Here is a 13,354-nt window from a genome sequence, read left to right as displayed (position 1 = left end):
CACCCCTGAAAATCCCCAAGATGGACTCCCAGCAATAACACAGGTGAACGTGCAGCGCTCCACGAGACTGTCAGTCTTTTCAAGCGTGCGAGCGTCGAGGGAGTTACGGCCCCGCCGAGACAAGCAGCTAAATTGCAAAATGTTCCGCCACCATTGTATTCTTCCAGGCGGTGCGCTTGCTCACCAGTGGGGAATAACACACACATCCCCCGAGCGGTTCTATAATTTAAATATGTCACTTTGCGAAAGCCGTCAAGTAAAAATGAGCTCCTGTTTGCAACACATAAGCATTCGGCAGCACCTAAGGCGTCCTAATTGATGTCGGAGAGGAAGAAATTAATGAGGGGGGCGGCGCGGTCCGTCGCTGCGGAGATTACATAATCGCACCGCCAGATAAAACTTTCACGGAGTCTACAGAAGAAGGCGACGGCCTCATCCCGGTGACCGCAGACCCCCCCCATTACGGCCTTCATCAGTCATCTGTGAGCAGGTCGGACCGCCAAGGAATTTCGCCTTCGGGGTTTCTCAAGTCCTCATTTAGTGAGCACAATGCCGTTCCGCTAATTAGAGAAAATCAATGCAAATACTATCACCTTAACCCCTTAACGTTATAGTGTGGGGGGGGGGGGGGGGAGGGGTGATTTACCATAGATGGAGAGTAGGCGGAAAAGATCATAAAATAAATAATGGCGGAGCAAATTATAAATCCACAGAGGATCCCAAGGATCAACAGCGCTCGCAGGAGATCTCGGAAAAGGAAGCAAGTCATAGAAGAGTGACCTGTCAGTCATGGACAAGAGGCCGGCGGTGGGCGGAGAAAGAGGCCGGAGAGCTGTGAGCGCAGGCCAAGCCCCCCACATTTAAGACTCACCAGCACAAAGATTAAAATATGGATTTCTAAAAAATAGAAACGGGGGTTCAGTTCCTTTAAGAAGATCTTCATTTGCATTTTTTCCCCATTGTGTTTACCGGGAACTACAATGGAGTGATTTTAGACAGAGTGTCAACTTATTATTCTAAACCACTTTTATCTGTCAAAGTGGACCCTGATTAGAAGACCCCCCTCCTCCATGAACAGATTTATATAATAGAATACATTAAAACTGGTTTTCTGAACAAGAGAATGATCATTATTAATAAAGCCATCTAGAACCACAATCATCACATCTATGGGCTGAACAACAGGAAGGTAGGCCAAAGGGGCTTCATAAAAACAAATGAGGGGCCGCCCGGACAATGTGAGGTGGTGGGCACGCACTGGCACTTCTTACCTTTTTGATCATTGTGCTCTCTGCAGCATCGATCTTCGGCTTTTTAGCTTCTGGGCCGTCTTCAGACTCCTGACTGGTTTTTGTAACTTTCAGCTTCTCCCTGAAATATTAGGATTTTTTTATGCTCCATATAAATCGAGAGGTTTTAGAGAAATCTAAATTAAACAGTTCTAAGAAAATAAATTACAACCCCAGTTCCGAAAAAGTTGAAACTCTGCAAAATGTAGAGAAAACAAAAAATGCAATGATTAGGAAATATATTATCACCATATTTTATTCACAGCAGAACATTGAACAGATAAGAAGGTGAACGATAGACAATTTTCCAGTTCGGTTGAAAAAAATTAACTTTGGAGAAACTGATGGCAGCAACTAGGGTTGAGCGACCTTGACTTTTTTAGGGTCGAGCCGGGTTTCGCGAAACCCGACTATCTCAAAAGTCGAGTCGAGTGAAATCGGCCGATTATGGCGAAAAGTCGAGCGACCGAAACACGAAACCCAATGCAAAGGCAATGGGTTTTTTTTTTTTTCCTCTCTCTCTCTCTCTGTCATCACTCTGCCCACGCCCCTTCATTGGCTGAAAAAAATGGCGCCAAGCGCGTCATACGAAACGCGACTTTGGCGCGAAAGTCGCGTACCGCATGGCCGACCCCACACAGGGATCGGGTCGGGTTTCATGAAACCCAACTTTGCCAAAAGTCGGCGACTTTTGAAAATGAACGATCCGTTTCGCTCAACCCTAGCAGCAACAAATCTCAAAAAAAAAAGTTGTGTCCGGGCCGTGTCCACCCTTGTGGAGCCTCTACTCTAACAGTCTAAAAACATCTAAGTAGTGAGGAGACAATTGCTGAGGTTCTGGGAGAGGAACATTGTCCTGTTCTGGTCTGATATTGGATTCTCGCTGATCCACACTTCGGGGTCTTCGTCAAATTTTTCGTTTCTTAAAAGGGACACTGTCACCTGAATTTGGAGGGAACAATCTTCAGCCATGGAGGCGGGGTTTTTTGGTGTTTGATTCACCCTTTCCTTACCTGCTGGCTGCATGCTGGCTGCAATATTGGATTGAAGTTCATTCTCTGTCCTCCATAGTACACGCCTGCGCAAGGCAGGCCCTCTCCTCGATAACAAGCTGGATGGTCCCTCTCCTCGATAACAAGCTGGATGATCCCTCTCCTCGATAACAAGCTGGATGGTCCCTCTCCTCGATAACAAGCTGGATGGTCCCTCTCCTCGATAACAAGCTGGATGGTCCCTCTCCTCGATAACAAGCTGGATGGTCCCTCTCCTCGATAACAAGCTGGATGGTCCCTCTCCTCGATAACAAGCTGGATGGTCCCTCTCCTCTTGAATTTGCAGGATAAGGCATCCATTGTTTCCATAAAGAATATCATATTTCATTCATCAGACCACAGAACAGTTTTCCATTTTACGTCAGTCTATTAGAAATGATCTTTTGGTCTAGAGAAGATGGCAACATTTCTATATTGTGTTGATATATTACTTCTTTGCATAAAACAGGTTTCATTTGCATTTGTGGATGAGACAGAACTGGGTTCACTGACCATGATTTCTGGTAGTATTCCTGAACCCATGCAGTGATTCTCCTGTGTTTAATGCAGCGCTGCCTGAGGATCACTAGCATCCAATACTGACGGTCGGCGTTCTCCCTTGTGCACATGTATTTCCCCAGAATCTCTGAATCTTTTAATATTATGTACTGTAGATTGTGGGATATTCATAGTTTTTGCAATTTTAACTTTAAAAAAAAAAAAAAAAAAAACTGGTTCACAATTTTTAGACGCAGTAGTTCACGGATTGGTGGACCTCTGACTACCTTTGCTTCGGAAAGACTCTGCCTCCCTAACATGCTCTTTCTATACCAGTTTAGTTGAGAATTGACCATCCAGTTGTTTTATATCAGCACCACTTGCTTTTTTCAGCCTCTTGCTTACTCTGTCCCAACTTTGAGATGTTTTGCTGCCAGCAATTTCTAAATTAGTTAATTTTTTTCAAGTGAAATGGAAAATTGTCCAATGTTCAGCTTCTGATTTGTCGTGAATAAAATATGACGAGAAGAGATTTCCAAGCCATTGCATTCTTGTTGTCTTTGCAATTTACTCAGCGACTCAACTTTTTTTTTTTTTTTGGGAATTGGGTTTGCACAAGACTGTACCCCGCGCTATGATCATATACTGTGTCCCCCCATTTGAAGGACAGCGCGCGTACCCCACAGGGATATGGCATGTACCTAGGATAGGTACACAATCGAGTGACCCTTTCCTATCCGTACAATATACTGCCATCCTTTCCCTGCTGTGCTGGGTGGCTCCAAAGATTGGTCGATGCATCGGTGACATGGAGATATACAGCTGTATAAGACCATGACTCGATGACGCTTATCATAAGCACGGGAATGGAAAGAAACGCGAGTGTAGACTGTCCAGTCCTGCATCCACAACCACCGACATCCACAGTGCGAGGGTCCGGCAGCCTCATCTATACATCACAGACCACATGCCCCTGTAAGAAATTAACCCCAGGGGGTCACACAGTCGGGAACACATCGGGACCTTATTGGAGTCAGTGATCGCAGGGGAAGGTGAGAACAGGACACCGACCATCACATCACGGGACCCGGCGCGTCAGGGTTTATGTTCACAGACACAAGATATCAGGCGCATCACCCACTAAAATATTTAGGGAGTTGAAGGAGATTAACCCCTTAAGGTCGCGGCTAGTTTTGGTCTTAAAAAGTTCATTCTCATCATTAAAAGTGATCCCCTATTCCCAGAATCGATGAGAGCTTACAGATCGGTGTGAGGGTCCGTCCACTGGGACCAATCCTAGAGAATGGGGTAGGAAGTGGGGTCCAATCGGAATGGAGCAGACGCCACATTAACTCTTTACGGGACCGTCCAGAGGTAACTGAGGGCTTTGCTTGGCTTCTTACAGCGGATCTATAGAGAATAAATGTCGGCTCCTCTTCTCTGGATTAGTGGGGGGCTCTGCCGGTCTGACCCTTACCGATCCCTTTAATGCTGGGAATAGCACTTTAAGGATACTGTACATACCTTCCTTGATTTGTTTTAGTCTATTTGTATGGAAATCCTGGTATGTTTTTTTTTTTTGCAGTTTTATTACTTTACTAAAAACGTAATAAAAAAATATATTTTACTTTTTTTTTTTTTATTTAGAAGTAAATTAATTCTCTGGGGCACACAGTGACTTGTGAATTCGGCAGAGTTTCTCTCTCTCCCTTTGCTGCAAGGTAAAGTTAATCACAGGTCAACTCCAACCTCTCAGGGAGTAATTGTGAGATCACAGAAAACCTGGGCTTTTACCAGTTGAAAGGCTGTAAAAAATGATGGCTACTTTCTTGTAGGAACAGCTCCACTCCTGTCCAGTGGCTGTGTCTGGTATGGCAGCGCAGACCCATTCATGTGAACAAGGTTGAATATAAGCAGCGGCTGCAGTACCAATCACAGCCCGTTGACAAAAGTGGAGCTATTTCTGGGGAAACAAAAGGAGCTATTAACCCCTTAGTGACAGAGCCAATTTGGTACTTAATGACCAGGCCAATTTTTGCAATTCTGACCACTGTCACTTTATGAGGTTATAACTTTGGAACGCTTCAACGGATCCCGCTGATTCTGAGGTTGTTTTTTCGTGACATATTGTACTTCATGTTAGTGGTAACATTTCTTCGATATTACTTGCGATTATTTATGAAAAAAACGGAAATATGGCGAAAATTTTTAAAATTTTGCAATTTTCAAACTTTGTATTTTTATGCCCTTAAATCAGAGAGATATGTCACAAAAAATAGTTAATAAATAACATTTCCCACATGTCTACTTTACATCAGCACAATTTTGGAAACAAATTTTTTTTTTGTTAGGGAGTTATAAGGGTTAAAAGTTGACCAGCAATTTCTCATTTTTACAACACCATTTTTTTTTAGGGACCACATCTCATTTGAAGTCATTTTGAGGGGTCTATATGATAGAAAATAATGAAGTGTGACACCATTCTAAAAACTACACCCCTCAAGGTTCTCAAAACCACATTCAAGAAGTTTATTAACCCTTTACGTGCTTCACAGGAACTGAAAAAATGAGGAAGGAAAAAATGAACATTTAACTTTTTTTTGCAAACATCTTAATTCAGAACCATTTTTTTTATTTTCACAAGTGTAAAAACAGAAATGTAACCATAAATTTTGTTATGCAATTTCTCCTGAATACGCCAATACCCCATATGTGGGGGTAAACCACTGTTAGGGCGCACCGCAGAACTTAGAAGTGAAGGAGCGCCGTTTGACTTTTTCAATGCAGAATTGGCTGGAATTGAGATTGGACGCCATGTCGCGTTTAGAGAGCCCGTGATGTGCCTAAACAGTGGAAATCCCCCACAAGTGACCCCATTTTGGAAACTAGACCCCTTAAGGAACTTATCTAGATGTGTGGTGAGCACTTTGAACCCCCAAGTGCTTCACAGAAGTTTATAACGTAGAGCCGTGAAAAAAAAAAATTGCATTTTTTTCTACAAAAATGATCTTTTTGCCCACAAATTTTTATTTTCACAAGGGTAACAGGAGAAATTAGACCACTAAAGTTGTTGTGCAATTTCTCCTGAGTACGTCGATACCCAATATGTGGGGGTAAACCAGTTTGGGCGCACCGCAGAGCTTGGAAGAGAAAGAGTGCCGTTTTACTTTTTCAATGTAGAATTGGCTGGAATTGAGATCGGACGCCATGTCGCGTTTGGAGAGCCCCTGATGTGCCTAAACAGTAGAAATCCCCCACAAGTGACCCCATTTTGGAAACTAGACCCCCCATGGAACTTATCTAGATGTGTGGTGAGAACCTTGAATGCCCAAGTGCTTCACAGAAGTTTATAATGCAGAGTCGTGAAAATAAAAAAAATATATATTTTTTTCCACAAAAAAGATATTGTAGCCCCCAAGTTTTTATTTTCACAAGGGTAACAGGAGAAATTGGACTGCAATAGTTGTTGTCCAATTTATCCCGAGTACGCTGATGTGCCATATGTGGGGGTAAACCACTGTTTGGGCGCACGGCAGAGCTCAGAAGGGAGGGAGCACCATTTGACTTTTTGAGCGCAAAATTGGCTGTCGTGTTTGGAGACCCCCTGATGTACCTAAACAGTGGAAACCCCCCAATTCTAGCTCCAACCCTAACCCCAACACACCCCTAACCCTAATCCCAACCTGATCCATAATCCTAATCACTAACCCTAACCATAATCACAACCCTTACCCCAAAACAACCCTAATGTCAACCCTAACCATAACCCTAATCAAAACCCTAAATCCAACACACCCCTAATCCTAATCTCAACCCTAACCTCAAACCTAACCCTAATCCCAATACACTCCTAATCACAACCCTAACCTTAACCCTAATCCCAAACCTAACCCTAATCCCAACCCTAACCCTAATACCAACCCTAATCCAAACCCTAACCCTAATTCCAGCTCTAACCCTAACTTTAGCCCCAACCCTAGCCCTAACTTTAGCCCCAACCCTAACCCTAAGGCTACTTTCACACTTGCGTCGTTTGGCATTCCGTCGCAATCCGTCGTTTTGGACAAGAAACGGATCCTGCAAATGTGCCCGCAGGATGCATTTTTTGCCCATAGACTTGTATTGCCGACGGATCGTGACGGATGGCCACACGTCGCGTCCGTCGTGCACTGTATCAGTTGTGTTTTGGCGGCGCGTCGGCACAAAAAAACGTTCAATGAAACGTTTTTTTTGTACGTCGCATCCGCCATTTCTGACCGCGCATGCGTGGCCGTAACTCCGCCCCCTCCTCCCCAGGACATAGATTGGGCAGCGGATGCGTTGAAAAACTACAGCTGCTGCCCACGTTGTGCACAATTTTCACAACGTGCGTCGGTATGTCGGGCCGACGCATTGCGACGGCCCCGTACCGACGTAAGTGTGAAAGAAGCCTAACCCTAAATTTAGCCCCAACCCTAACCCTAAATTTAGCCCCAACCCTAGCCCTAACCAGATGGAAGAACTAGAAGCAGAAATATCTACAGGTAACTTTGACATAGTGGGAATAACCGAGACATGGTTAGATGAAAGCTATGACTGGGCAGTTAACTTACAGGGTTACAGTCTGTTTAGAAAGGATCGTAAAAATCGGAGAGGAGGAGGGGTTTGTCTCTATGTAAAGTCTTGTCTAAAGTCCACTTTAAGGGAGGATATTAGCGAAGGGAATGAAGATGTCGAGTCCATATGGGTCGAAATTCATGGAGGGAAAAATGGTAACAAAATTCTCATTGGGGTCTGTTACAAACCCCCAAATATAACAGAAACCATGGAAAGTCTACTTCTAAAGCAGATAATCATCATCCAAAAGAGCAAATATGAAGCAACATAGCCATAAAATGAGTCAAATTTTATTAGAACACATATCAATACATAAGACAAAAAAGTTTATAAAAACTGGGGCAGAAAATATGCATAAAGAAAAACCACCGTAAGGAAAAATATAATACAAATACTAAATGTACCGAGATAATCAATGAAAAAAATATATATATATAATGACTTCAATATGTTAAACTGTACGCACCAGACAAATGTCAGACATGGCAATAGCCTATGCCGTGCAAAAGTGAAAACAAAAGAAAGACCGGCATGCTACATAGTCCCATCAGACAGTGTTCACATGTAATACAAAAAATGTAGTAAATCCCTACGGCAAACCAAAATTGGTTAAATAGTACACTGCAAACAGAATATCTAAATATATAATAAGAAAAAAGTTCTTAAGTAAAATGGAGCCATCCTCAAAAAATATCCAAAAAATGTTAATTAACTGTAAGAACTTAGTATGCGCAGCAAATGAACATAGCAATAAACCTATGCCTATAATGCAACCAGATGGCTAAACCAGTGTATGCAACTAAGCAGAGAATTTGGAGGGATGATGGGATAAAGACCCGTCTAAGTTTAAAGTCACATAGGCTAAACGTGCAGCAGTGCAACCGATGGGAAATAAGCAGCCATAGTAATTACCTAGCGGTGGTAGCAGCAACCCGACGCGCGTTTCGCGTGTAGCTTCGTCCGGGGATGAGATGCACTCATCCCCGGACGAAGCTACACGCGAAACGCGCGTCGGGTTGCTGCTACCACCGCTAGGTAATTACTATGGCTGCTTATTTCCCATCGGTTGCACTGCTGCACGTTTAGCCTATGTGACTTTAAACTTAGACGGGTCTTTATCCCATCATCCCTCCAAATTCTCTGCTTAGTTGCATACACTGGTTTAGCCATCTGGTTGCATTATAGGCATAGGTTTATTGCTATGTTCATTTGCTGCGCATACTAAGTTCTTACAGTTAATTAACATTTTTTGGATATTTTTTGAGGATGGCTCCATTTTACTTAAGAACTTTTTTCTTATTATATATTTAGATATTCGGTTTGCAGTGTACTATTTAACCAATTTTGGTTTGCCGTAGGGATTTACTACATTTTTTGTATTACATGTGAACACTGTCTGATGGGACTATGTAGCATGCCGGTCTTTCTTTTGTTTTCACTTTTGCACGGCATAGGCTATTGCCATGTCTGACATTTGTCTGGTGCGTACAGTTTAACATATTGAAGTCATTATATATATATTTTTTTTTCATTGATTATCTCGGTACATTTAGTATTTGTATTATATTTTTCCTTACGGTGGTTTTTCTTTTTGCATATTTTCTGCCCCAGTTTTTATAAACTTTTTTGTCTTATGTATTGATATGTGTTCTAATAAAATTTGACTCATTTTATGGCTATGTTGCTTCATATTTGCTCTTTTGGATGATGATTATACCTATTTGGAGCATTGCCACTTGACTAGGCAGGTACTTTTTCTGATTTGTTCTAAAGCAGATAGATGAAGCTGCAACCCATAATGAGGTCCTGGCTATGGGGGACTTTAACTACCCGGATATTAACTGGGAAACAGAAACCTGTGAAACCCATAAAGGCAACAGGTTTATGCTAATAACCAAGAAAAATTATCTTTCACAATTGGTGCAGAATCCAACCAGAGGAGCAGCACTTTTAGACCTAATACTATCTAATAGACCTGACAGAAGAACAAATCTGCAGGTGGTTGGGCATCTAGGAAATAGCGACCACAATATTGTGCAGTTTCACCTGTCTTTCACTAGGGGGACTTGTCAGGGAGTCACAAAAACACTGAACTTTAGGAAGGCAAAGTTTGACCAGCTTAGAGATGCCCTTAATCTGGTAGACTGGGACAATATCCTCAGAAATGAGAATACAGATAATAAATGGGAAATGTTTAAGAACATCCTAAATAGGCAGTGTAAGCGGTTTATACCTTGTGGGAATAAAAGGATTAGAAATAGGAAAAACCCAATGTGGCTAAACAAAGAAGTAAGACAGGCAATTAACAGTAAAAAGAAAGCATTTGCACTACTAAAGCAGGATGGCACCATTGAAGCTCTAAAAAACTATAGGGAGAAAAATACTTTATCTAAAAAACTAATTAAAGCTGCCAAAAAGGAAACAGAGAAGCACATTGCTAAGGAGAGTAAAACTAATCCCAAACTGTTCTTCAACTATATCAATAGTAAAAGAATAAAAACTGAAAATGTAGGCCCCTTAAAAAATAGTGAGGAAAGAATGGTTGTAGATGACGAGGAAAAAGCTAACATATTAAACACCTTCTTCTCCACGGTATTCACGGTGGAAAATGAAATGCTAGGTGAAATCCCAAGAAACAATGAAAACCCTATATTAAGGGTCACCAATCTAACCCAAGAAGAGGTGCGAAACCGGCTAAATAAGATTAAAATAGATAAATCTCCGGGTCCGGATGGCATACACCCACGAGTACTAAGAGAACTAAGTAATGTAATAGATAAACCATTATTTCTTATTTTTAGTGACTCTATAGCGACAGGGTCTGTTCCGCAGGACTGGCGCATAGCAAATGTGGTGCCAATATTCAAAAAGGGCTCTAAAAGTGAACCTGGAAATTATAGGCCAGTAAGTCTAACCTCTATTGTTGGTAAAATATTTGAAGGGTTTCTGAGGGATGTTATTCTGGATTATCTCAATGAGAATAACTGTTTAACTCCATATCAGCATGGGTTTATGAGAAATCGCTCCTGTCAAACCAATCTAATCAGTTTTTATGAAGAGGTAAGCTATAGACTGGACCACGGTGAGTCATTGGACGTGGTATATCTCGATTTTTCCAAAGCGTTTGATACCGTGCCGCACAAGAGGTTGGTACACAAAATGAGAATGCTTGGTCTGGGGGAAAATGTGTGTAAATGGGTTAGTAACTGGCTTAGTGATAGAAAGCAGAGGGTGGTTATAAATGGTATAGTCTCTAACTGGGTCGCTGTGACCAGTGGGGTACCGCAGGGGTCAGTATTGGGACCTGTTCTCTTCAACATATTCATTAATGATCTGGTAGAAGGTTTACACAGTAAAATATCGATATTTGCAGATGATACAAAACTATGTAAAGCAGTTAATACAAGAGAAGATAGTATTCTGCTACAGATGGATCTGGATAAGTTGGAAACTTGGGCTGAAAGGTGGCAGATGAGGTTTAACAATGATAAATGTAAGGTTATACACATGGGAAGAGGGAATCAATATCACCATTACACACTGAACGGGAAACCACTGGGTAAATCTGACAGGGAGAAGGACTTGGGGATCCTAGTTAATGATAAACTTACCTGGAGCAGCCAGTGCCAGGCAGCAGCTGCCAAGGCAAACAGGATCATGGGGTGCATTAAAAGAGGTCTGGATACACATGATGAGAGCATTATACTGCCTCTGTACAAATCCCTAGTTAGACCGCACATGGAGTACTGTGTCCAGTTTTGGGCACCGGTGCTCAGGAAGGATATAATGGAACTAGAGAGAGTACAAAGGAGGGCAACAAAATTAATAAAGGGGATGGGAGAACTACAATACCCAGATAGATTAGCGAAATTAGGATTATTTAGTCTAGAAAAAAGACGACTGAGGGGCGATCTAATAACCATGTATAAGTATATAAGGGGACAATACAAATATCTCGCTGAGGATCTGTTTATACCAAGGAAGGTGACGGGCACAAGGGGGCATTCTTTGCGTCTGGAGGAGAGAAGGTTTTTCCACCAACATAGAAGAGGATTCTTTACTGTTAGGGCAGTGAGAATCTGGAATTGCTTGCCTGAGGAGGTGGTGATGGCGAACTCAGTCGAGGGGTTCAAGAGAGGCCTGGATGTCTTCCTGGAGCAGAACAATATTGTATCATACAATTATTAGGTTCTGTAGAAGGACGTAGATCTGGGGATTTATTATGATGGAATATAGGCTGAACTGGATGGACAAATGTCTTTTTTCGGCCTTACTAACTATGTTACTATGTTACTATGTAACCTAACCCTACCCCTAATTTTTGCCCCAACTGCTGTTCTCCTGCCGGCCGATGGAGACAGATGGTGGGCGCACTGGGCATGCGCCCGCCATTTTCTTCTGCCAGCGGCCAGGAGGAGCAGCAAGAGGATCCAGGGACACAGGTGAGTATTGTAGGGTCCCCGAACCCCCCTATTTCTCTGTCCTCTGATGTGCGATCACATCAGAGGACAGAGAATTACACTTTACTTTTTTTTTTTTTTTTGCGGTCGCCGGTAAACAGCGATCGCAAAACAGGGGTCGGTAAAACCGACCCCGATCATGCTCTTTGGGGTCTCGGCTACCCCCGGCAGCCGAGACCCCAAAGATTCTCCCGGTGCCGGCCGGCGGGCGCACTGCGCATGCGCCCGCCATTTTGAAGATGGCGGCGCCCACCGGGAGACACGAGGAGCATCGGGGGAGCTAGGTGAGTATTGGGGGGCCACCTGGGACCCCTTTTCTCTGTCCTCCGATGTGCGATCACATCGGAGGACAGAGAAATTAAAAAGAGATCGCGTTTTGGTTTTTTTTGCGATCGCCGGTAAACGGTTAATTACCGGCGATCGCAAATGCGGGGTGGGTTAAAAAACCCTCGAATCATGATCTCTGGGGTCTCGGCTACCCCCGGCAGCCGAGACCCCGGAGAAAATCGGCCTCTGGGGGGCGCTATTCACTTTTTCCACAGCGCCGTTAATTAACGGCGCTGTGGTTTAAGTACCCTTAGCGGCTGCCGTTAAAAGGCGTATCGGCGGTCGCTAAGGGGTTAAACAGCTTTTCTCACTAAATAGCATGGATCAGTGTTGGATCAGTGATTTCTCTCCATCAGTCCCATGAAAGTGTACAGGGCAGTGGCTGAGCATGCTCACTACTGCTCCATTTACAGGAGCGATCCCTGGACTTAAGATTAGTGGGGTCTTAATGATCACACATTATGTATTACACCATGTATTTATTGGAAAAAACCCAATAATGTCAAAACGTAAACGTGGACATTTCATACACCCTGGACCATCATGAGATCGGCATCGCAGGGCGGAATCAGACGGGGTAGATTACGGCGTACTATGGACAGACGGCCAGGAGACCCCGATGCATCACTGCACACTGCTCCAATTTGGTAATGAGAAGAGAGGGAGGTGGATTTTGGGAGAGCTACCTCAGCCAACGAGCTAAATTCATCCTAAGAAGGCCATTTCAGAATATCTGCTTGGCAAATGAACAGTCCCTTTAAGCTGATTATTAATAACCATTTCTTAGCTTTTTATGTATGACTAGATGGTGGCCCGATTCTAACGCATCGGGTATTCTAGAATATGCATGTCCACGTAGTATATTGCCCAGCCACGTAGTATATTGCCCAGCCACGTAGTATATTGCCCAGCCACGTAGTATATTGCCCAGCCACGTAGTATATTGCCCAACCACGTAGTATATTGCCCAACCACGTAGTATATTGCCCAGCCACGTAGTATATTGCACAGCCACGTAGTATATTGCCCAGCCACGTAGTATATTGCACAGCCACGTAGTATATTGCCCAGTCACGTAGTATATTGCCCAGTCACGTAGTATATTGCACAGCCACGTAGTATATTGCACAGCCACGTAGTATATTGCCCAGTC

General features: G+C 43.2%; 1 protein-coding gene across 1 annotated transcript in view; it reads right to left on the bottom strand.

Moving 5' to 3' along the window:
* Positions 1-13,354, bottom strand: part of SAE1 (SUMO1 activating enzyme subunit 1) — a 58,704-nt gene that overhangs the window by 21,604 nt on the left and 23,746 nt on the right. The window contains exon 5 of the mRNA XM_069746795.1: positions 1,272-1,371. Coding sequence (XP_069602896.1) covers positions 1,272-1,371 — 100 coding nt within the window. The remainder of the gene's footprint in view (positions 1-1,271; positions 1,372-13,354) is intronic.

This window comes from Ranitomeya imitator, chromosome 2, assembly GCF_032444005.1.
Source record: "Ranitomeya imitator isolate aRanImi1 chromosome 2, aRanImi1.pri, whole genome shotgun sequence".
In the NCBI taxonomy this organism is placed as follows: Eukaryota; Metazoa; Chordata; class Amphibia; order Anura; family Dendrobatidae; genus Ranitomeya; species Ranitomeya imitator.
The sequence above is the reverse complement of the archived record's forward strand: the minus strand, read 5'-3'. Positions and strand labels throughout refer to the sequence as shown.